At 41.0% G+C, this 23,137-nt stretch overlaps 1 protein-coding gene across 13 annotated transcripts in view; it reads right to left on the bottom strand.

Annotated features, from left to right (window-relative positions):
- STEAP1 (STEAP family member 1) overlaps positions 1-18,947 on the bottom strand; it is a 34,548-nt gene extending 15,601 nt beyond the window's left edge. For 2 of the 13 annotated variants that reach the window (XR_013927497.1, XM_080383132.1), the window contains exons 1-5: positions 8,837-18,947; positions 5,299-5,410; positions 4,743-4,847; positions 2,096-2,608; positions 499-663 (exon numbers count right to left, since the gene is read on the bottom strand). Coding sequence is in view for 11 of the 13 variants with exons in the window: in XM_080383132.1 (XP_080239258.1) it covers positions 499-663; positions 2,096-2,608; positions 4,743-4,835 (771 nt within the window). In the remaining 2 variants the exon portion in view is untranslated. Of the gene's footprint in view, positions 1-498; positions 664-2,095; positions 2,609-4,742; positions 4,848-5,298; positions 8,120-8,156; positions 8,488-8,810 lie in introns of those variants that run through there. The other 11 variants (XR_013927498.1, XM_080383123.1, XM_080383125.1 and 8 more) reach the window with 10 other exon arrangements.
- Positions 18,948-23,137: the final 4,190 nt, after the last annotated feature.

Below are 23,137 nucleotides of genomic sequence, written 5' to 3'. Positions count from 1 at the left end.
TTTTCGGCCACCTGGTGGCTGGCAGAAAAAGAATTTTCAAAACAGCTCCAAGAGAGCAACAAGCAATTCTTAGTGTGTTGTATGGCAACAGCGCTGTCTGGTTCAATACCACCTACTTCAAATTCAGCAGGAGACAGGACATTCCTGAAACATAAGATACCCAGAAGGTGACTAAAATGCGTTCAGCACTGGAGGTTTTTGACCTAAGGATAGGTCCTGAAAGACAACTGCTGCTGCTCACAAAGTCAGAAGAGAAAAATGTGATTTGGAGATGTCTTTCTTCCCATTTTATACCCTGACAGCCTTTTCTCCTGACAAAATAACAAAGTAAAGGAATGTTTCTTGCACAGCAATTAACAAAGAGTATGGAACTAACTTTTAGACTGGTTTCACTAACTCCTCTGTGTCTGATATTTTTAACTCCTAATGGTCTTAGTTGGTAAGACACATTCTTACAAATGAGGATTAATGACATGCAATAATGACATTTATGCATACCTGAATGTAGTGGAACTCTCTCCAGGTCAAAGAGTGACCAACAGATGGAATTGATGTAATTGCCAACAAGGCCAGCAAAGCAAGTCCCAGAATTCCTAGAGACACATAAATCTCCATTCTCCAAACATCATGTTCAATCCAGGCACTTTCCTTTTTTTGTTTGACCTGGTAAAAGAACAGAACACCATATTTAAAATGACAGACTGGCACACTTAGCCGTTTGTGTGAAATACAGATATTTTCACAATGATATTCAGGAACTCAGCCAAGAAACAGGGTATTTCTGTTTGTTCGAATATCTTTGAATGTAACTGCTCTTTACTTCTGATTACAAAGTCTCCACTAGTATCTTCAGAGCAACAGTGGGCCTTAAGTGAGAAGAATTTAGACTTCATCAGTGTCTTGGCCCAGGAGAAACTGGTTCTGAGACCTGTTAGCCTGTCTTCACAGCAGAAGAAATCTTGATCTATGACAAAAATTTCCATCTCTAGCTAAATACCATATCTGGGAGACTGTAACAACAGGAAATATATTAACAGCATTATTTTAGGGAGCTAATTCAGCAGGCATTCTTAATGATGATATCCTGTCAGGATAGCTCTTTAGCTTTATTTTTTTAAAAACAACTTGGTACATTCAGCTGCACTGAATACAATGGTTGGTATGGATGAAAAGGTTGTGATTTTAATGGACTGATGTCAAAGTTTCTCCTATTTACAACTACTTACAACAGCCCTTTGATCACCACGGCCAGTGATCACCATGATGTAGTATGCCCCAAATATGATAATTTATGCATCTTGAAGACTGGAATCTCAAGGAAATTTCTGGCAATCCATTCAAGTCAGCAAGTCAGATTACCGGTAAGGCTGCTTTTAATAAAACTCTAGATTAGACTTTGAAGGTAATAAAAATGTACATTTGCAGTCTATACCTTATATTGGTATAATCCTTATACTGTAATGTTTATGGCACTCCAGGTGATACGCAAGTATTAGGAACTCTCTAGTCACAGAGGGGCTTAGGTTTGTAAGCTGGTTATTGCCCATGACTCAGAAGCATAATTGAAATTCTATCTTTTAACAAGTTAGTGTGCATCAGCCCAATTGTGGAGCCATCCGTGTTCACAAATTTACTTTGTGGCAAATACAGATGATTGTGATTTAGCTCAGCCCTCCTTCATTGCTGGCTAATTCACTTTACAAAGATGTCTAAAAATGTTGTGTGCTCAGTTTTTGTAGAAAGATTGCACAGTGCAGAGAAGATTAAACCACACTAAACTAATAGCGTGCCAAAGACTTAAAATGTTCCTGTGAGGCAGGTATAATTACATACATTTTACAGTGAGAGAAAAAATCCCAAATGCAGAAAGTTACTTATTTAATACACAGTTGCATAGCTGTGATCACTCTTGACTCGCTATTACATGCTTTGACAACTAGGTCCTGCTCCGTTCCTTAACAGTGCTCTGTGGAGATCTGCTTCAAAATCAAATGAAGACTATGAAAATGGCTTTCCCCCCATTCAGATTTGTTTGAATGACCAAAACAAGGATTTTTTGAATACAGAAGGCTTGGTGATTGCAAGCCCATCATACCTGCTGGAATGCCCAGTTCAGCAGCTTGTATCTGTATGATCTTCTCATTGGATAGCATAGGCTATAGCAGGCGTGCATTGTAGCGAAGAAGAAACTGAGAAGTCCAAATTGCTTTCTTGATAACATCCATCTATCCAGCCACTGGGGAAACCTTTTATACTTGGTGCCAAAGTACAGCTGGAAACCAGCAGCTAATATTCCTGGTAAATATACTAGTGCTAAAAGGGTAATTGAAACCACTGGTAAAACTTTGTTTATGACAAGGATTGGAATTTTATAGAAAACATTTTCCTTTCTGGTTATAAAAGGATATATGACATCTCTCATAGAAGTGTAAATAAATGTTAATAATGAGATCACTGATGCTATCTTCATTGGCAAGTGCCACTTGGGGAACAGATCCTGCTTGCAGTGTTGTTCTGAAGAGTGTTCAAACTCACCAAAATGGTGTGCTTGATGTAAATTAAAAAGTGCAGCTGCTTCTGGTGGATTGGTGACTTGCATATCCACATCCTGGAAAGGACAGAAAGGAAATACCAAGTGAGTTCAAAAGAAGATTAAAAACTTCAGTAATGACAATATTTGCCATCATGGCTTTTACACTGTACTGCACTGAAACCAGATACAAAACATGCACACTATTAAACACAAGGTAGCTTGAAAACGTAACATTTCAAACAGCATATTCAGTAGTTGAGCAACACACTTTTAGCATAGATTTCTCATTCTTCATACATTATCTGTTGTGATTTCAAAATAGATTTTAATTCCAGGAAGTTAACTACATTGCAAGGGAAGATGGAGTACATTATGTGAAGCATCATTACGGTTTCTTATGATATGAGCTACAGATTTCAAATGTCAAATTTCAACTACAGACTTAATGATGTAGCCTAAATAATATGCACAGTAACAGAATCCAGAGTCAAGACAATAAAACATTTCATACAGTCACTGCTATTTTAATGACATTTAATTGGGGGAATAAGAATGTAAGTAGAAATGTTTGGGATCCAGTTCATTAGATAAGTTGCACATCTGTCATCTCCAGAATCAGGTCCTGTAGTCTTCTTCTCCTTCACAACTATAATAGTGTCCTCTCAACTTTTATGAAATCTTGTGAAACTGAGTCACTTCAGTTTAAAAAGCTGAATTTTCTGCTGCCAAGTAGGCATGGCTTGATTCTAGTCTCACAAAAGATCTTGACGGAATTATCACAGACTTTAGAAGGAACTAAGCTAGTACAACATTTTAGTGTTACTTTGTAAACTGTTTTACATGGAGATAAAATATTTAAAGATTGTCTCATAGTTATAGTTCATGAAAGAGGTACATGATCAGTATACATACAAAATGAAAATGTGTGTATCAACAGCAGGACATTTCGCTTGATACAGCAGACAGCTCATCAGGGGTGGAGAACTGATAACATTAGGTATTTAAGTCCTTTAATATTCCCATGAAATATAAAGTAAAACTGAACCAATGCTGCAATGACTCTGCTTTAGAATGGCTAATGTGGCAGATGTCCAGACCTACAAGAAGTGAAATGGCACTTTCCGTTTTGAGGAAGGCAAATATTAGTAGTTTTAAAGTGTTAAATTAGTATTCTGCTAGGATACAGGAGATATTTCTATCTCAGCAATATTATCTGGTTTTATTCTTAAGAATCAAATATTACATTGAAACTGATTAAGGGGTCAATTCAAAGAAGGTATTACTTGTAAATAATGCAAGGGTAAGTAGGTGCAAGTCTTGTTTGCATCTTCAGTAATACATAGATGTTTTGTTTCAACAGAAAGATAGAAAAGGTACACTGCTATCTTGCTGTAAAATCCTAATTAGAGACAAAGTAGCCTGTTTCCCACCACATGTCTGTCTTGCCTACAGTGCCTCACTGTAAAATTAAAGGGCACGGTCTTCATTAGGGGTTTTTAGCTAAATAGCTACTATGTGTTTATCTGATGACAAAAGCATGTCTTTTTAACAGTGAATGTATAGCCTAAGTAACTTTTATTCTCTAGTCTGTGAAGAAAAGTAGAGTGTAGTCTACGCATTGCAGAATCAGAAGTTGGCATAAATGATACAGATTCACACCTGAACCAAGTTTTGCCTAGAGATACCTGTTTCTTGAAGAGATATTTTGCAAAGGCTAATTCAGTATTTCACAGCCTGTGAGACAGTTCACATTAGAATAGAAAGTTGTAGCCTGAACTACTTCTGTGCATCAGCAGTTGCAGAGGAAAATGCTGTTGGAGTGGATTTTTTTCTGGACTTTCTTGTGTGATGTGGAAAACCTACTGAATATGATGTGGCAATTATGAAAACTCCAAAGGTAAATTTTATATTCCTGTGTAAAAATTCCAAATTATGTCTACGGGGCTTTGCTTGTCTGGTAAAATGCAACTAGCAAGTAACCTCATGTAGTTTTTAGCTGGCCCAAAATCTGTTTAATTTTTATCATGGACTGTGATTAAATTGAATGAGATGCTCTTTATCTTTTTATCTCTTCATGCCGGTTTTGTGACAAGACTTTAGAAGTATTGATGATATGCCAGCATGATCAGAACACTGTTTTGGACAAAATCAAACGATAGATTACAATATTCTGTGTAACATATGAGCTTTTTTTTTACAGAAACATTACCGAGTTGCTAAGGTTTCCTGTATTTCTTCTTGGCGTGATGCTCTGACCTGCATTTTGATCAATGCCATGATTATCATCTTCCCTCTTCTCCATTGTGGAAACTCCCTGCAAAACAAACACAGGATGTAAATCAGGTTTTGAAAAGCCTGACTGGAACTTTGAGGCCTATTTTCCCCTCAAAATGTTTTCTTCCCTCTCCTCCACCCATTTGCTGGAGAACGTACATTAATCTAGGGAAAGGAAAGTCTGTCCTCTGAGAAAAGAACAGAAAAGCTCAGCTTATTTTTTGAGTAAAGCAGATATGAATCAACAGAAAAAAATCACTGATGAAAAATAATATTTAAGCTAAATGCCCATGTTGCCAGTGGAAAGAATTCAGGCTGAAAGTTTTTAATCTACAACAAGTAAGTTTGAAACAGTGTACAGAAATAACATGTAAAATGTTATGAAGATGGATTTTAGTAAGTTCTTGAGACTTGCTGATGGAAGAAATGTGCAAATGCATTGTTCCTAATATTTTTTAGGTGTCGGGATTTAGGTTTTAGGATTGGTCTACCTGACGAGTCACTCTGTGGCTTTAGAAGTATATTGTCCCTTCAAGATTGTTAGGAAACTCCGGCTGGAGCTTCACTCATGCTGCTCCAAGGTATACTGGCAATACTCATCACCTGCAAGTACAGTAGAAAGCTACTAAGGACTTAAGAAATCAGAAGCCAGAAAGTAAAAAGGAGAACAGATAAAATGGAAGAGATGTTTCTGAAAATCCTAGGACAGCAGGAAAAACAGTATCTTGAAGGCTATAAAAGGACTGCAAGGACCCTGCAACAAGGACTTCCCACTCTCACACGCTGCGAGAGGAAAGCACTAACTAGCACCACACCACTGGAAGCTCAGGGTGCCACACCACAGTGTGACTTTCTGTGGCTACCTTTAAGGCAGTGACTAGGTAGCTCTTCCAGGTACCTTCCTGCTGAACAGCTGAATTACTAGAGATGAAACTGCTTTGCTAACTACCGATTGTTTTATATCCACAAACCTTTTGGGAAACTGTATGGACAAATCAGACTTTGGCAGTTGTCTTTTTTGTACTGTGTCTGGTTCCTTCAGTGGATGAGTCCTGCAGTCTTGTACTGTCTGCTGTGAGGGTTTGCCTTCTGCCAGGCCACCTGACTCCTGAGGCCGAAGTATTCTTTTCCCAAGTATTTCTCTTTGGATTTATCCCTTCTGCTAGCAAAGCTCTCCCTTTGGGCATAACCTTTCAGCCAAGTGCTACAGAGTAGGGTCAACAAGAGCTTCTGTCTGAAGGTCAGCCTGTTAACCCTTTCCTACACCACCTAATGGATGGTTAGTATATCCTGCACACAAGAAAGCATGGGCTGATGAAGGCACATTTCAGTTTCCCCACCCCACCCTATTCCTAGGGCTAGTTCCAGTGATTTTATCACACGTTTTTGGGTATCAGGTATCTTCATTAAACCTCAGCTCCTGCAGTCTCATGATTAGTTAGACTTATACTTCTATGTGTTTTAGTATACTGTATTTCTAGCTGTTAGATTGGCAAAGAATAGTTTACAAACAGAATTCAGTATACTGTACTTATTTGGAAAAAAATGATAGCAAATACAGTGAGCTCCAGATGTATTTTTGAAGGAACTCAGAATATGAAGGGCAGTCACACTGTTTTTGCGGACTACTCTCTGATTTTTAAAGTTTGATGTGGAAAAAAAAGGACATAAACTTATAGACAGACTTTTTACTCTTTTAGGTAACGAGACCAGCTTCTTGAAATTGTTAAAACAGCATTGTGGCTCAGGTCTTTGCTGCTTTAATTTTTTTTTTTTTTTTTTCTGTACTGATCTTTGTTAAGCTTTCAGCTGTTAGTATCACCAGTCAACATGAGTTTATACAGCGATCTCAGCCACTTTGTAACTCTCCTTTCTGCGTACCACACTGTCTTGGGGTTCCAAAACCTTATTTTAGATTGGGAAGCTCTGTGTGGAAGAGCTTGACTCACCCGATTCTTATGCTGCTGTCACTCTTCATTTAGAAAATTTAGAAATGAAGAGTTTAGTAATAGCTTCTAGCTAAAGGTTTGTGTTGACGAGCACGTAGTAAATGATATCACGATGTGAAAAAAAATATCCATGAACTAGAATGCCAGCTGCCAATCCTAAAATCTGATTTATTGGTTCTTTCGGGAAACAATTTTTAATACAATGTTAAATACAGCATTAATGGCTTAATGCAGCAGAAGACAAAGTGGGAAGAAAAAAGAAAGTGTCTGTGAATGAATGCATGTGCTCATCCTTGGAAATACAGGTTACAGCCATGCAACTGCATGCAAGGAAACATAGGTGCTAAACCATAACATCACACTTGGCTTCTGACAAAAGAGTTAATGCAAAATTATTTCTTTGTACGCTTAATAACTAAGCACAGTAACAGTCTTGGAAAACCTTAAATACGAGGCAGTTATAATCCCACTATTCTTATGAATTGCCAGAAAGGAGTCATCTACAGCATGTGTCTTTTTGGAATACATCTGGAGAAAAAAATTTAGGAGTCCTGTGAAAGGCAGAAACTAATCAGTTACAGCCCTAAGTCGCAACCGTTATGAAAGAAAACAGTTGTAGTAATGTCCATCCTCAGTGCACACCCCTTCTGCTCTAGGAGGCAGCTGTGAATGAGGATGGAGGATGTCCAGCTGCAGAAAGCCAAGTTTCCAACGCTGTGAGTACGCTACCGCATTTTGTGCAGAGCAAACAGGCTGATGGCAACACAGCCAACAGGGACACAAGCTGTGCAGACATCACCCAGGGAAAACATCACCCAAGGCCACCGAGAGGTTTTCCCGAGTAAGGGGTTTCAGGGCTGGCTCCACGGAAAAAGAAAAATGGGGAAAATAAACAGGTTATGATAATAATGCTGAGGTGATGGAAGAGGCACGGGACAGTGACTTCATCTCCCTCCCTGGGCACCGCCGAAAAATGACAGCACGGAAGCGTTAGCGACAGTCGTCGCAGGACGGTGTTAAGCACTCGGGGCACGAGTCAGTAACTCTGCTCTTCGGAAATTCTGCTGAGCGTTGTGGAAAACCCAGTGAAACCCCGGGGGCTGGAGCAGGAGAGCGGCGCTCGGCCTTCCTCCTCGGTCAGGCGCACCGCGCTGCCGGGCAGGGCCGGGTGAGCTGCCAGCCCGACGCCCGGCCGCTTCGCGCCGCTGCCCGGGGGAGGCCGGACCCCGCGGGGAGCCCGGGCCCGGGCCCGCGCCCGCCGGGGGCACCGGTCCCGTCCCGTCGGCCCCGGGCCGGGCGGAGCTCCGCGCCGGAACCCGGCCGCAGCCCGGCCACGCGGACCCCTCCCCGGCGGCTCCGGCAGCGGCCACCGCCTCCCCGCCGCCCCGGGGCTCGCCCACCTCGGCCCGCCGTCAGCGCAGCCTCCTCTTCTCGCCGGGGCCGGAGCCCCCGCCGCGGGGGGCGGCGGCAGCGGCCGGGCCCGGCTCGGCTCCGTCAGCAGCGGGGCAGCGCCCGCCGGCGGCGGTGCCCGGTGCCCGTCCGCGGCGCGGCTCTGTCGGGGAGGGCGGACACGGGTTAGCGGCGGAGCGCCTGCCGGACTCTGAGGGGAGCGGCGAGGGGGGGCCGGCCGCAGCCTCCACCTCCCCTCCCGGCCCCGCCTTCCGCGCCCATCCCGCTCCCCTCCGCCCCGGCGGGGTGCAAGCCGGAGTCCCGGCCCCCGTCCCGGGCCTCGGCGTCTCCCCTCCGGCGCCGCGGTGCCCGGGCTGGCCGCCCCGGCCGTGGGTCCGCTGGGGCCCGGGCTGAACAAAGGGCGCGTTCACCTGCGCCCTGCCCACCCCGCAGGCGGGAGGAGGAGGAGGAGGAAGAGGCGCCGAGGTGCGCTGCCTCCCCCGGCGCCCCTCGCCTCCGCGGGCCGCCTGCCGTCCGCAGCCCCGCTCCCCCTGCCGGGGCGCACGGGAGGGGTGGCCGGAGGGGGGGCCGGCGCTGCCCCTGCCCCACCAGCTGCCCGCAAAACGCAGCCCCTCGGATCCCTACACGGGAAACCTTCTCCTCGCCTTTCAGTCCGTTCTCCTTTCCCTACCGCTTCTTCCAGTCCGGGCACTCTCCCAGTCTGACAAAGTGCTGTACTAAATCCTGCTTCTAATACAAGCGGCCCTCACTTCAAAAACTACTTTTTCCCTAATACCGTGGTCTTGTGCCCTTTTTTTCTGTGCTAGTGATTCTGAAAAGGCAGTTGGCTCCTGAAGGCTTAGTCACACAATAGCATGAGCTATCATCATCTTGTGAAACCTCTGTTTTTAGTGGTTATTTTGTCATTTAGTGGCTTACTGACATTGCAGAAAGCATGGCCAGTCTGTCCCAGAAATGTTTTCATTTCTTCACGCTGAGCTCATTGTGTCTTCCTCAGGATGTCTTCACAGAAATGATGCCAAATTCCATCTCTTTGTACCTTGGCAATAGATTTTTTTCTCCTTCTCAGTAGATGTTAAGTGGACGTAGACTCCATCTGAATGCTACCTCTGGCAGGAAAGAGGAGATTGCCTTAGAAGGAATAAAAGAGAGAATAATTGTCCCTCCAGTGTTGAAACAAAAATTTACAATTTTTCCTTTATCGTTGCCTGTATTAGCATGTTTGCGCTTTGCATGAAGGCTATTTTCCACTAGTTACTTTTTTGCAAGGGATGCTAACTTTTGTATGCTGTCACTTCATGAAAGCACAGTTTGATTTTCTCTTCTACTCCTTTTTTACACCATTGGTTTGGTTGTTGTTTTGTTGGTTTTTTTTTTTTCTTTTCAGTTCCCAGTACCTGGCATCAGCAGGGTGATGCCGGCCAGTGGGAGGGGAGTGCTGGGGAGGAGGAGGCTGCCTGTGGCAAGGTGTACCAGGCCACTCCTACAGGCTGGCTAAATGAGAATTTATAGTCCAAAGGGCTAAAAGCATTGCATTATACCAAGTGAATTCCATGGTAAAGCTCTCCTCAGAAGTCCTGGCGTAAGTTAATGTTATAGAGACTACATTTATAGACCAAAAGGTAGCTCAAGATGCTGAGGGATTTCAGTATCTGGATATCCCATCTTAGATAGCCTTTTCACAAAAGACACAAGAGCTAAGCTCCTGCATAAGCATTCTCAGAAGATGAGATGAAAAGCCAGCCAAAGCAGGACCTGACTATTAAATAAGTACCCAGTAAGTTGCCCTGCACAGATGCTTCGAGGTATCTCTGGACAAGCAATCCCCTTTCTAGTCTCTGCAGCCTAAGTACTATTAGGTGCCTGTCTGTGAATTAAAGTTGAAATTCCATTTTAAGTGGGTGCTAACAAAGTGGAAGTGGAATCAAATGCTAAGGAAAACCTTCCTTTCATGGCTACCCTAAGGCATGACTTCCAGGTCATTCAAAGTACCACTAGTATCAGTGGTTACTTGTAGAGGAGTGAAGCTGGGTTAATTAGCATTGATAACATACAGCTGTGGGCTGGCTTCAGGGGCGGTGAGTTGGCTGATGTAGATAAGGTGCAGCTGTGGCTGGTTCTGTTAAGGGGTTGAGAGCCAAAGAAGAGAGAGCAGCTGAGGAAGAAGCAAGAGAAGAGAGAACACCTGCCCTGGGTGAGGTGAGACGAGGAGAAGGCAGTACAGGGACTGGCATGAAGTGTGTGCTGGTATGAGGAGGTAAAAGGCCTTGTTGAAGTTTGATAGTTTGGAGAGTGCTGTAACAGTTACCGGAAAGCAAACTGCATGGCAGTCCTGTAGACTGTTACATCTCCAGGATACTGCTGCATGCTGATGGCTTTGAACTGGTCTTTATGTGAAGTGCTCTGTAAGAAGTGTGAGACTTAGGGTACGAAGCACCACAGGAATCAGGAGTTGATTCACAACGAGGTAATTTCTCTTGGCAGATGCAGAATGGGGATGATCTCACTGACAAAAACTTAAAAGCTGAGAAGACTTGGCTAGCTCCAAACATGTACAAGAGTGTCAGTATTCTTTAACCATTGCAGGAGCTGGGTGAGAAAGAGTAATGCTTCTATGGCTGCTGAAGTGTGACAGGGTATTTTCTAGAGATGAAAAACACTTTGGTGACTGTCTTAGTCCATCTGTGTTTCAGTCCTTCTTTATTCTGGACAGTCTGTGTGTGATGTTGACAAAGGATGCGAGGGAATGGTAGATTACATTTTCTGGAGGAAAAAAATTATTGCATCATTGACAAGATTGCCTGACAGGGTTTTAATCTTGAGAACATGTTCACCACAGTTTATACAGAGAGAAGTCTGTGGCTAGGGCAATTCATCTGCTTCTGCAACTGCTCTTTAGACTAGAAGCTCTGAGAACAACGTTTTGGTTGGAAAAGTGGTGCAGTCTTCCAGTAACACACAGGCTTACATATAATCGTACCAACACTTGTACTTGTTGAGTAAGCCAAATGTAACTTTTACTGTCAGCAAGATGACTCTAGCATGCTCTTGGGTGACTCACAAATGATGCTGCACGGGGGGAAGGGGTGTGGAAGGGTGGAAACCATTCCCTGTAATTTAAGCGAGTGCAAGTAGGCTTGGTTTAGCTGGGTTGAAACACTGAAACAGTGGCTGGGTTTTCAGGATGGCGCTGGATGGGGTTTAGCAGAAGGTTACCAAGTGGTGAAGGGCTTACAGTACATGCTCCCTGAGCGGAAACATGGAAGAACTGGGCTTGTTTGGTGAAGAGCAGGTTAAGGGCTGATGTAGTAGCAACCCTCAGACACTTGAAGGTACAAAGATGAGGAAGCCCAGCTCTTGTTGGTAGTGCCAGAGAGTGTAAGAACGGTCAGGGATCACAGATTGCATCTCAAAGGTATCACTGTGAATTTAGTGAAAAGCTGGAGGGATTGTAGAATTATGGACCTTTTCAAAATTTTGCTATGCAGAGTGATGGCTGACTTTACAGAATCACTGGATTGTTGAGGTTGGAAAGGAACTCTGGAGATCATCTAGTCCACATCCTCCACTCCTCTGACCCAAAGAAGTGTTAACAGAGCAGGTTGCTCAGGGCATTGTCCGTTGGGTTTTGAATATCTCCAAGGTCTGAGGCTCCACAACCTCTCTGAGCAGCTTCTTCCAGTATTTGACCACTGTCACAGTAATTTTTTTTCTTATGTTTAGATGGAATTTCCTGTATTTCAGTTGATGCCCATTGCTTCTTGTCCTTTCTTTGAGATCCGCTGAGAAGAATCTGGCTCCATCTTCTTTACTCCCCTCCTCCCTCAGGTATTTTATATGTATTGTTAAGAACATCTCTGAGCCTTATCTCTAGGCTGAAAGTCCCAGCTCTTTCAGCCTCTCCTTGTAGGGGAAACGCTTTGGTCCTTTAATCATCTTCATGGTGACCTGCACTGAAGTAACTTTTGTGTCCATGTCTTGCTTCTACTGGAGAGTCCAGAACTGAAAATGGCACTGCAGATGGGTCTCAAAGGGGCTGAAAAAAGGGGAAGGATCACCTGCCTCAATCAGCTGGCCATGTTCTTCCTAATGCAGTCTAGGACTTGATCTGGTATTGGAAAGGGTCTTGCTTGGAGTGGGACAGTGGACACAAATTTTAACTGAATTAATGTTTTTGGCCATGAAGATGTGTGAGATGCCAACAAGAAGACTCCTGCTCAAAATTCCAAAACCCAGCGATCTGTGAAAAGGAATTTTAAAAAAAATGCATTACAAAGAACCATGTGTGAACTTGGAAAATTATGAAATAATTAGGAAATTAATTTTGAAATGCAATCAACTCTAACCTGATTTTGAGAATTGCAGCATAAGAAACTGCAGTGTTAGCTTCTAAATAGGACGGAGCTGAGCTGGGAATGGAAGTGATAAGTGCCCTCTGTTCATATTGTGAGTGTTTTGTTGCAGATGCACCTGGCAGGGAACGCTTGTTCCTTGTGGGCTAAGGCCATCTGAGAACAGGGCCATCAGACAACATATTTGGTTTACTGTCATTTAATATGCTCCTTTATCTGAGGGAATATGATAAAACGAGATCCAATAAGCGGACCACTACTGTATTCCCTGCTGAATGAATGTGAAGTAAAGGACCAGCTGTTCTTAGTGAGTAACATTGTTAAAGTCAAACAAATTTCTTACTTGGCTTGGATTTATCACATAAATTCTCATTCAAAGAAGCGGCTCTCAAAGTACTTGAAATATTTGAATTCACCTGGAGGATTTAAGTCATCAGTGCCAAGTTATGGGAAGCTGAGGAAAAGAAATACAGTGAAAAAACCCAGAGGCTTTATTGTTTGAGAAGGCTGTTCAGTCCAGTCCAACACATGTAAGAAACAAAATTTTATACTACTTCTCCTGAATTAGGAGAAATAAGAGCCACATGACACCCAAATAATTTTTTAACGGTGATACCTTTAGACACTGTTGAAAGTACAAGTAAAGACCACATGACAGCTTCAGTTAAAGTTCAATTAAATGTTGAAAAACAACTCAGAGGAGAATAGCAGTATTTTATTTTCTTATTCCTAGTAAAAGAAATTGCATTCTAGATTTAATATAAGCATATAATTAATTTATAGACAAGTACAGAAAGCATTTCCACTCCTAGTTGGTTGAACTAACATCTTTCACATTCCTTTCTGAAAATGCATGATATTTCTGGGAAGCAACACAGAAGAATTTGTTTCATATTTAAGAACAGAATTTGATTGCCAGGCATAGTGATATTCTTCGTGTATAACAGCGTACTCTTAAAGTAATACTTGCCTTTCTTATTGTGTTTCTCCCTTCTACTTATATAACATCTAAAATTGTACTGTTATTCTTTGAAGCAGTTATGGTAACTCTCTGATTGTGGTGTTTTGATTCCATGATTTTACTGCACACGTGTCACTGGAGTACAGAGCTGACTGCCTTAATGTACTTACAATAATGACACCAGTGATAATAAAAATAATGGTAATTTTTATACAGATTAACAAAAAAGCTGCAGCATTTCAAGACTGTAAAATGTAAAGGATATAGGGGAGGGAGTGGACTCATGGGGCAGGGTTACTAAGCAAAGACAGAAAACTGGTCGTGCAGGTAGGCATTTGATCTCCCCCAGTTTGAGTTCTTTTAAATTTTTGACTCTGCTTTTTTTTTTTTTTTCTACAGGAAACCATTTTGCTTACATTTGATTATGTAATAGCAAATAGAGGTAACAAATACCCATATACACCACAGCAGAAAATATACCACAGCTAATCATTAAAAAAGATATTTTTTTACAGTATTTCTACCAGAATCACTTGAAATCAAGGTACTCTGGAATATACCTTGTGAAAAACTTTTAGTGTGGCTTATTTCCCATAGCTATGGCTCTTTGATAGATTTTGTGGTTTAGGAATGGCGTTCTGATGTCATTATATTTTCCACTGAGGACTTATGGAGGCGCATGGTGAGACCACAAAATTGTCAAAGTGTTGCAGGATCCCTCCCACAACAGTGTCCTTTCCCAGGCCTTCTGCCTCAGGAATTTCTCAGAAAACCTTTCTTCTTCTAATACCATATTTTACAAACCTTACAATTTGTAAGGATTTTTTTTGACACTATTCCTTGTATTTATGCCATCAGTTTTTTGCCTGTTACCATAGTACCTACAAACCGTAATCCATCATGTTAGATGCTATGCAAACACAAACCACAAATACCGACACTTTCTCTGCAGGTTACAGTGTAGGTTTCACATTCAAAACAATAGGAGAGACGCGATGCACACAGGGAAGAAGCAGAGCTAAGCACAGTTTTAAGGATGCAATTAGTTGATGATGGTTAGGATGTCAGGCTGTGGTGATAATTCTCCAGTGTGATGATAGCAGTTCCAACTGCTGGATGCCACTGTAATAATAACAGCTTCCTAATTTTAAAGGGGGATTTGAAGGAAGGCAAAGAATTGGCTTTTTCAGAACTTTTAAGTAATTTCTTGGTTACCAAGATGTCTTTGAGAAGTGAGCAGATGTGAGAAATTCTTAAAATACTATGTTAGGATTACTGAGGTACTTAAAAAAACCCTAAGTTGATCAGACAGTTATTAGAAATTTGATGCAATCTAAATGTATGTGGAACAGAACCTGCTAATACATTTGGAATTGCTTAAATAATTCTATCATTATTAACAGTTTAAATAATACCATAATTCATTTAAGCAATAAATGTTTCAAAGGTGTCTGCCATCAGATTTTGGGCAATTTTTTTTACATGAAAATACCACATTAATAAATTTGTTACGGTTGACTGGTAAGGGAATTGTTCACATGCAAAGACTGACAACACAATTACACGTAGGTCTTCAATATGGAAATAATTGTGCTAATTAGAGCTTGTTAGGTTAGAAATTTTGCCAGATTTGGAATTTTAACAATTTAAGTTCTAATATTGATATTTTATACCAATTATAAGTTTTTAGAGCAAGAGTATGTTTAAATCTGGACAGGTTTATTACTTATAAAGGAAAAGATCTTTTTGTCCAAAACCTCCATACTGGAATTCTAGCTGAAGATTCGAAAATACTATCCATGGTCAACATTAAAATGTTGCTGTTTTCCAGAAGTACTAGTTATACTGTGTGATTACCTACACACTACAAATGACAGTAGATAGCTGAAGTTAATTGACAGAAATAATCCCAGAGCTGAGATCTTTGTTCAGAATTTTTGCTGCTGCCTGGGACACTGATTTGCTCTAAAAGCAGAGCAGGGACTCGGGGAAGAACTGGAGCAGGAAATGAGGCAGGACTGGAACAGAGGGGGGGAGCTCGGGCAGAGCAAGAACAGCAGGCTCTGGCATGCTGCAGGCTCCAGGGGAAAGCTGTAAGGTTCCACCAAACAGACATCCAGACAGAAATGAGCAGATGGTTGTGCTACCATTCAGTGTCACTTCAGCAGGCTGGAGAAATGGGCCAACAGGAATCTCATGAAGATCAACAGTCCTACACCTGGAAAGAAAGAAACCCTTACACCAGTATAGGCTGGTGGCCACCCAGCTGGAAAGAAGCTTGGCAAAAAAGGCTTTGGAAGTCCTGGTGAACACCAAATGAACATGAGCACCCTTGCAACAAAGAAGGCCAACAATCTCTGGGGCCGCAGTAAGCAGGGCATTGCCAGTGGGTCGAGGGAGGTTACTCTTCTCTACTTGGCACTCCACATCTAGAGTGCTGTGTACAGTTCTGGACTCCCCAGTATAAGGGAAACATGGACATGCTTCAATGAAGGGAACACAAAGTGAAGGGACACAAAGGTGGTTAGAGGATTGGAGCATTTAACAGAAGATGGACTGCTTAGTTTAGAGAAGTGAAGGCATGGGCACATCTTACCTATATGTATAAATAATTGATGGGAGGTGGTAAAGAAAAGCCAGACTTTTCTCAGTGACAGGACAAGAGGCTGTGGGCACAAACTAAAATGCAGGAAATTCCATTTAAACATAAGAAAAAATAACCCTGATTGGCTGTGATTGAGAAGGTATGTTGATTGTGAAGAGGCTGAAATCAAACTCCACAGTGATATGCAACCCTAATGATTATGGATGGTTTCAGGAACTGGACTCGGGCTTGAATATGGAGGTTAAAAGATGGGTACAAGAGTTTGATAGATCTTTAAATCCGTATTATAGGAAGTGTACTTAGAAATCTCCTTTCAGGACATTTTTTGTTTGGTTATTGCCATTACTTGAAGTCTAGAGTAGAAGTCTGGTTTTCTGCTATTTTGCTACTCTCTTTGGCATGCTTGTTTTAATAGAGTTGTTGACCTAAGGTGACGTACTGTTTATGGTCCACTGAGAACTCTGTCTCTGCCAACAATTCTACTTGAGATCTCAATGAAAATGGAGGCAGGGAGAGTGCAGTGAAAGCAAAGACAGACATTGACATTGATTTAATTATTGTAGGCTATTAAATGAAAGCTTTGAAATATCTTCGCAAAGATGAGAGCCAAACCAGCAGGTCTTTAAACTACTTAGTAGAAACACTGCATGTATCTCATCTCCTATCTATTTTCAGAAACAGTTTCAGAAGATGAAGCAGTGTGGAGAAACTCATTCTGAGCATTCATAAAGAGCAGCAAAGCTAAGGAAACAAGTTTTTCTTAAAATGATTTATTATTATAGTTTCTAGATTGTCAATATGGATCGGTAACAATCCTGGCTTTGTCATGAAGTATGATGCGATTTGTTCTTTTTTCCCTTCCTAATCTGCATTTTCTGACAACATTGCCCTGACTTCCTTAGTTAACAGTTAATGAAAAAAATAGAGACTTCAAAGAAAGTATCTATGCTCCTGAATGTTATTAGGTGATCTACAAGGGGTAGATCTACAAGTTTTTATTCATACTTTATTCTTACTTAAGAGATACCTTATGTTTACAAGCACTTTCTTATTGCCTGAAACAACTGTCTGGAGCTTTCCAAACTCCATTCTGAAAGACATCTGTCTGACTTCCCTACCTTGTGGTGCTTTGCATGCCAAAGAAACCTAAGTAGGCTGATACACTTAAGGATGCCTTAACATCTTTGAAGAACTTGCCTAAATGACTACTATAGAGGTATTTAATTAATGTTCTTTAGGAAACTGGGTTCGTAAACAATAAACCTCTTATCTTTGTCTGTAAGAAGGTACCTCGCTTGATTGATTCATGACTAAATGGTTCCCAGTTCTACTGTCTGCCACCTCTTGTAAATTTAGAGCTTTCAGCAAAACAGAAATCCTGACAAGCCATCCTAACATACACTCCCAAAAAACAACTTAGCAGGGAAAGTCAGGACAAAGTACTTTCAAAAGCTGTAGCTTAGTATTCTTTGGGTTTTATAGTCTAAATTTTTACTAAACTTTTTGGTCTCACAAGGACAATTTTATGTTGATAGAAACAGGAAATCCTGGTTTTCTTCACTTATCCTATTTGTTTAAAAGTAACTCAAAAGATGTGTTTCTGTGTTATCTAAAAGTTACTGTATAAAAATAGTTGAAGGGTTTGATTACATTTCAATAAAGGTGCTGTCAAAGTAATAAAAATATATTATAGAATTACATCCAATTTTGTTTGCTTCATACTGAGCTCTGCTCTACTGTTACTGCTTTGGTGCTGAACAAGAAACCCAGATGCTGCCTTTGTATGTTTTTGCACAGTTAATTTGCACAAAATGTACATAGCTATTCATAATACTAGAAAAAATGACAGGTCAGTCTTTTTTATAATGCCTTTGAAAGGAAGAGAGGTACAACACATTTAACAGATCAGTAGAGCGAAGTAAAATGGTGATGAAATAAATTATTTTGGTAATACATTAATTTCAAATATAAGTTTACACAGATCATTCAGATGTTGCAAGAATTTTTATAAACGAGTCAAATACTGTAGCAGTACTAAATAGATGTACATACAATTATAATGAAGAAAATGGATATCAGTTGTATAAGAGGAAAAGAAATACTTTTTCCTCATACAAGTCTTTCTTCCTGCTCTAAAATGTAGTTATATTGTAGAGTCAGAAACATTAAATGAAACTCTGAAGCTGTTTGGTATACAGTAGTGCATGTGATTTAGAATAAATGGGGCTGCATCGGAGCAGAGAAAGAAGTTGTCTTTTATTTAAAATTAAATCAGCAATTTGAAAACTATTGGTGGGGTTACCTAATTCTGTGGTTGTGGACTTGATTTAGCATCACATCTGCTTGACACTAGTGTTATGTTATATTACTTTTGCTGAAAATATTCCTTACTTAGCATCAAAACAGGACATGGCTTAGCCCTATAGAGTATCCTCTGTGGAAATCCTTCAGTAAATTATGGGGCAATTTCATTCTTGTGTAAGATACTGGAATATTCCATACTGAAAGAGCTTGCTGCTGGGGTCCTGTAAATTTTGTATAAAAATACTCTTTAATTTACCCTTAAATAGCAGTGCTTTATAGTGTAATCCACAGGAGGAATGTTAATCCATATGCTATCAAGTCCTTTTTTCTGTTGGAAAGACTTTTGAGATGTGATGGTATGGGCAAATGGCCAAACTCTCCCATGAAACAACTTCTCCCCTCGATGTCATGCTGGCCACCTCTATTTTCATTCAGAAATCCTGAACATTTTAGTGGCTGTTGCTGCTGCCACAACAGTGCTGAAATAGTTTATGTGTGCCTGTATCTGTTTACATATGCAGCCATGCATATGCACTCCTTCTCCTCTCTCCTTACCCTCTCCTTCTCCTCTCCGCCGCCCCCCCCCCCCCCCCCCCCCCCCCCCCCCCCCGGTCTATTTAGCTGTCTGGATTGCATAAAGTTATATTTTGACTCAGTGAGAAAAACAAGTGCTTCCTGTATATTTTCTCTCCTCATCCCATGTGTTGCTTTTTCCACATGTGGCCCCCTGTTTCCCTGTGACAACCTTCCCTCTTCATAAGAACACACTTTGAAATCTGTGAATTAATTACTCTATTTCTGGAAAACAGCTTCTACTCTTCCCCCCTGCCACATGCTCTCTGAGGAGTAAAACTTCAGTAGATGTTGTTTGTTTTTCTTAAGACTAAAAATAAACTGAAGAAGCCATTTCCATTGTCCTAATTAATCAGTTCTGTTATACCTGAGGAAAAACTGAAACTTTGGGGACATGGGTGACTTCACTTGGAAAAAAAACAAACTCTGCACAAAGTCAAACTCTAATAAGATAAAGGAAAGTTCTGGGTGAGGGAAAACAAACAAATACCTAGATTTGTGCCTATCTAGTCTGGGTTCTCTGACGTGTTGTTTTTTCTCCACCCCAATACCATCGCTGAATTAGCTACAAAGCCAGATCATGCCCACATCCTGATACAGCCCTAAGACCCTTCAGCTGAAGCAACCAAGCTTTCTGTCAAAGTGATTTTAAAAGTCCCTGCTTCTCAGAGGCTGGTTGTGATGGAACATGCTCCTTTTCTTGGGAGTGCCTGCTGCTGATGGAACAGAGAGGCTGTGTCACTATTTCACCAATACATTTCACACTGAAATAGCACATAGATTTTGTAGGGGTGAAAGCCTGATCAAAAGATCATTGAGGTCAAGGGCAGATATTTTTCCACTGACTTCAACAGACTTTGTATCTGGTCTTTTGCAAGAAGTTCTTACACCAAGAGCTCCGAAGTGAAGGTCAGTGTCAGACTTGATGCTTGCTTTCCTGTGAAGGTGAGCACTAGGGAAGAGCGTAGCTGTGATTTCCAGGGTGCACATGCACAGTGCTGACATGCCACAGAGGCACCTGAGATAGGAGGCTGAGTTTTTCTGGCTCCCTGTGTAGTTTGTGGTTTATGTTAAGATACAGTATCTCACATCTGTTGTGCACTAAGAACAGGTACATGTAGAGTTAAAATAACTCAGTTGATGTTCCATAACTTGTTAAGCTGCTGTCACATTGTAACAAGACCCTAAGTCTGAGCATTAGTACAGCTAGCAGTCCTAGCAACAAATGGGAGTTAAAATGTTGTATCAAATATGTCTTTTATAGCAGGATAAATCTGTTTTAATTACAGAAATGGGTTAAGTCATGTCCAACAAGAATAAAAACACAGTGAAAACATCTATTTCCTTATAAACTGAGTGATGTGAAACAGTATTAGACACTTATTTGCAATCCCTTCCCTAAGTAATAAACAATTAGAATTAAGCAATGAAATCTCTGCAATTAATTGCTTCATAATGGAGGCTTAAATATGCCATGAAGGAGGCAGCAGGATGAAATAAACATTAAAGCAAATTAATATTTTCACTAAGTATATTTTATTTTTTATTCATTGATTGTTTCTACAGCAGCTGTTTACTTCATAAATCCACTGTAAACAGAAGTCCACCAACTTATCATGGGGGCTGAAAAGTGCCAGTGTATGAGCCAGAATATTCCTCTCATCATAACTTTTGACAAATCCCAAAGTATTAAAGTGATTATTAATGCTGGAGAGAGATTTCAGGATATCTTCTTTTATGCTCACTTTGTTTATCCAGACAAGACATACAGCAGTATAAGCCCTAACAACAGTGCTTCCCAACTACTTCAGAACATCGGTTTTCTCAGCCAAATGTCTGTCCCCTAAGCTAGCACACTGCCTTTGGTGGGCAGCGTCCTGAGGGAGCATTCTCAGAGAAGCCACTGCATGGTGTGAGGGGCAGGTGGACTGGAGGAAAGTATTCTGGAGTAGAACTCTGATGACCTCCTTCTTGGCCACTTTTGACAGCTTGTTGGGTGGCTTTGGAAAAGTTTCTTCACTCTCTGTGTCTCTGTTTCCCCCTCTTTACCATAAGGATGTTCATCCTCATGTCTATGAAAATATTTTGAGATCATTAAGAGAAATAATAGACCAGGGCAAGGCAATTGCTATACTTCCTAGGCTTGCAGTGTGCTAAATTGTAAGCCTGAGACTTTATTTAGCACCAATTACAAATACCTCTGTTATTTGTATATACTCTTTCTATGGGTTGACACACTTCTCTACCACATATTTCATCATCTTACCCAGACATGTAGAGAAGGAGCATCATTTCCCAGGATGTTTCGGGTTCTTACTGATTCCAGTTAATTAGAACACTTTGTGGCAGCCAGAAAGTAGTGATGCTGCTGCCTGTCTGTGTAATGTTGTTTAATGAATGAAGAGTTAAGCCCTTAATAAATGAGCAGGCACATTCTAGGTGCTGATCCCAGTTGGTCTTAGGATGTGATAGATACTTGTAAATGAGTCTTTTTTTGTAGAGGAACAAACTAAAAACTCAGAGAGAGTTCATCTCTCTCAGAATGCAAAATATCTTCCTTTGTTCCCTTGAAAGCAGATTTTGTGTTATGTCTCCTGAGGATAGCAGATGACTTGGGTGGTGGCTGTGGGAAAAGAATGTTAGGGATTAGTAGTGTCTGATGCTCTGCCACTATGCAGAGCATGTTAGAAGAGTCTGAAAATTATTTTAATAACAGTCAGAGCTGCTTTCTTAAGAACCATTCATTGGGTGGAAATTGCGGGGTGGATGGTGAAAGCCATGCCTCCTCTTGTCCTTTCCCTGTCTCCTGCTGAGACTCCAGGAAGCAAGGGGAGAGAGCTGACTGCCAGCTCCATGCTTTTTGAGGCTTCTCAAAGCTGAAGACCATTACAGGTTACTTGAGGAATTAACAAATATAATTGAGCAATATGCTCAATTTCTTTGAAATAATTTGATCATGAATAAACACTTTACTGTATGTCTGTATACAGTGAAGTCTGCTCCAGTTACATTTTAAGTGCTTTTGCTATATAAACTTCAAATTAATATAGTGGTAATAATAATTTGTTAAAATGTTATGTGTGCCTTTCAGTGACACCAAGCAGCCTTCATTGTGAAATAAGATTCTACTGTGCATTAACATAGAACAAATGTGAATTCTAATAATGCTGAAAAGCAGCTAACTATTAGAAGAAAAGTATTTAGTGGGAGGCATTTATCTATGGAGAGAAAACAGGTGAACTCTAGTTCTGAAGTCAGCATATCTAGAGACAGCTTTATAAATTGGTATTCAATCAAAGTACCTCAGGAGGGCTGTGAATAAACAGCAGTGAACATTTCTGTAACTGAATTTAGGATAAAATAGGTTTGGGTTTTTTTCTTGTCGCACTTTTTTCTTCTCCATTTTTTTTTCTTCTTGTTTTAGGCTTTGAAAGTGTTGATACTGAAAAGTTGTACTTGTATCATCTTGCAGCTTCTTTTGCTCTGGATATCCTTACAGGTTTTTGGGTTTGGGTTTTGTTTGTTTGTTTTGTTACATTGCTCTTTTGTATTGCTTTAAAAAGAAAAAGAAATAAAAAAAGCAATTAGGAAAAAAAATTGACCATAAGGTGGCAGTGAAGGCATGTAAAATACACCATCCTACATTTGAATAGTAAACAGTTTAAAAGAAAAATGTAATTCACTTAAGCTTTAAGAGCATTATTGTTAAAAATGTTAGGCTGCATGTTAATGTAAAAAATCCAGAAGGGGTTTGACTTGCTGCAGTAATTTATTGCTTGATAAAAGCCTGCTATTGACTCTTGTGCGAGCTGTGTGTAAGACAGGAGAAGAATGGCTTTGCCTTGATCTTGTCTCCTGCTGCTCAGAGAACAGATCACAGAGGGTTGGTATGGCTCTTCCTGTTGAGACGGGAACACCCAAGGCACTACTCATCCATCATTCTCAGTCCACACTCGAGATGTCTGAACAGCCTTTCTCTTGCTTTTCCAATTCTAGCTCTTTTTGAGGTCACTGGTGAAGCAAAGGGGTAAGCCACGTTTGAGCTCTTCAGACCATGGTGAAATGTTTCTCGACTGCGCTCTGTGGGCTGTAGTCTGTAAGGATGTTTGGTTTACTGTTGTGTGTGAGGGAACGTGGTCTGTGGTCTTTCCTCATCTGTGCCTGCCAAATGTTTAT

This window comes from Falco punctatus (genome assembly GCF_963210335.1).
Source record: "Falco punctatus genome assembly, chromosome: 4".
Lineage (NCBI taxonomy): Eukaryota > Metazoa > Chordata > Aves > Falconiformes > Falconidae > Falco > Falco punctatus.
The sequence above is the reverse complement of the archived record's forward strand: the minus strand, read 5'-3'. Positions and strand labels throughout refer to the sequence as shown.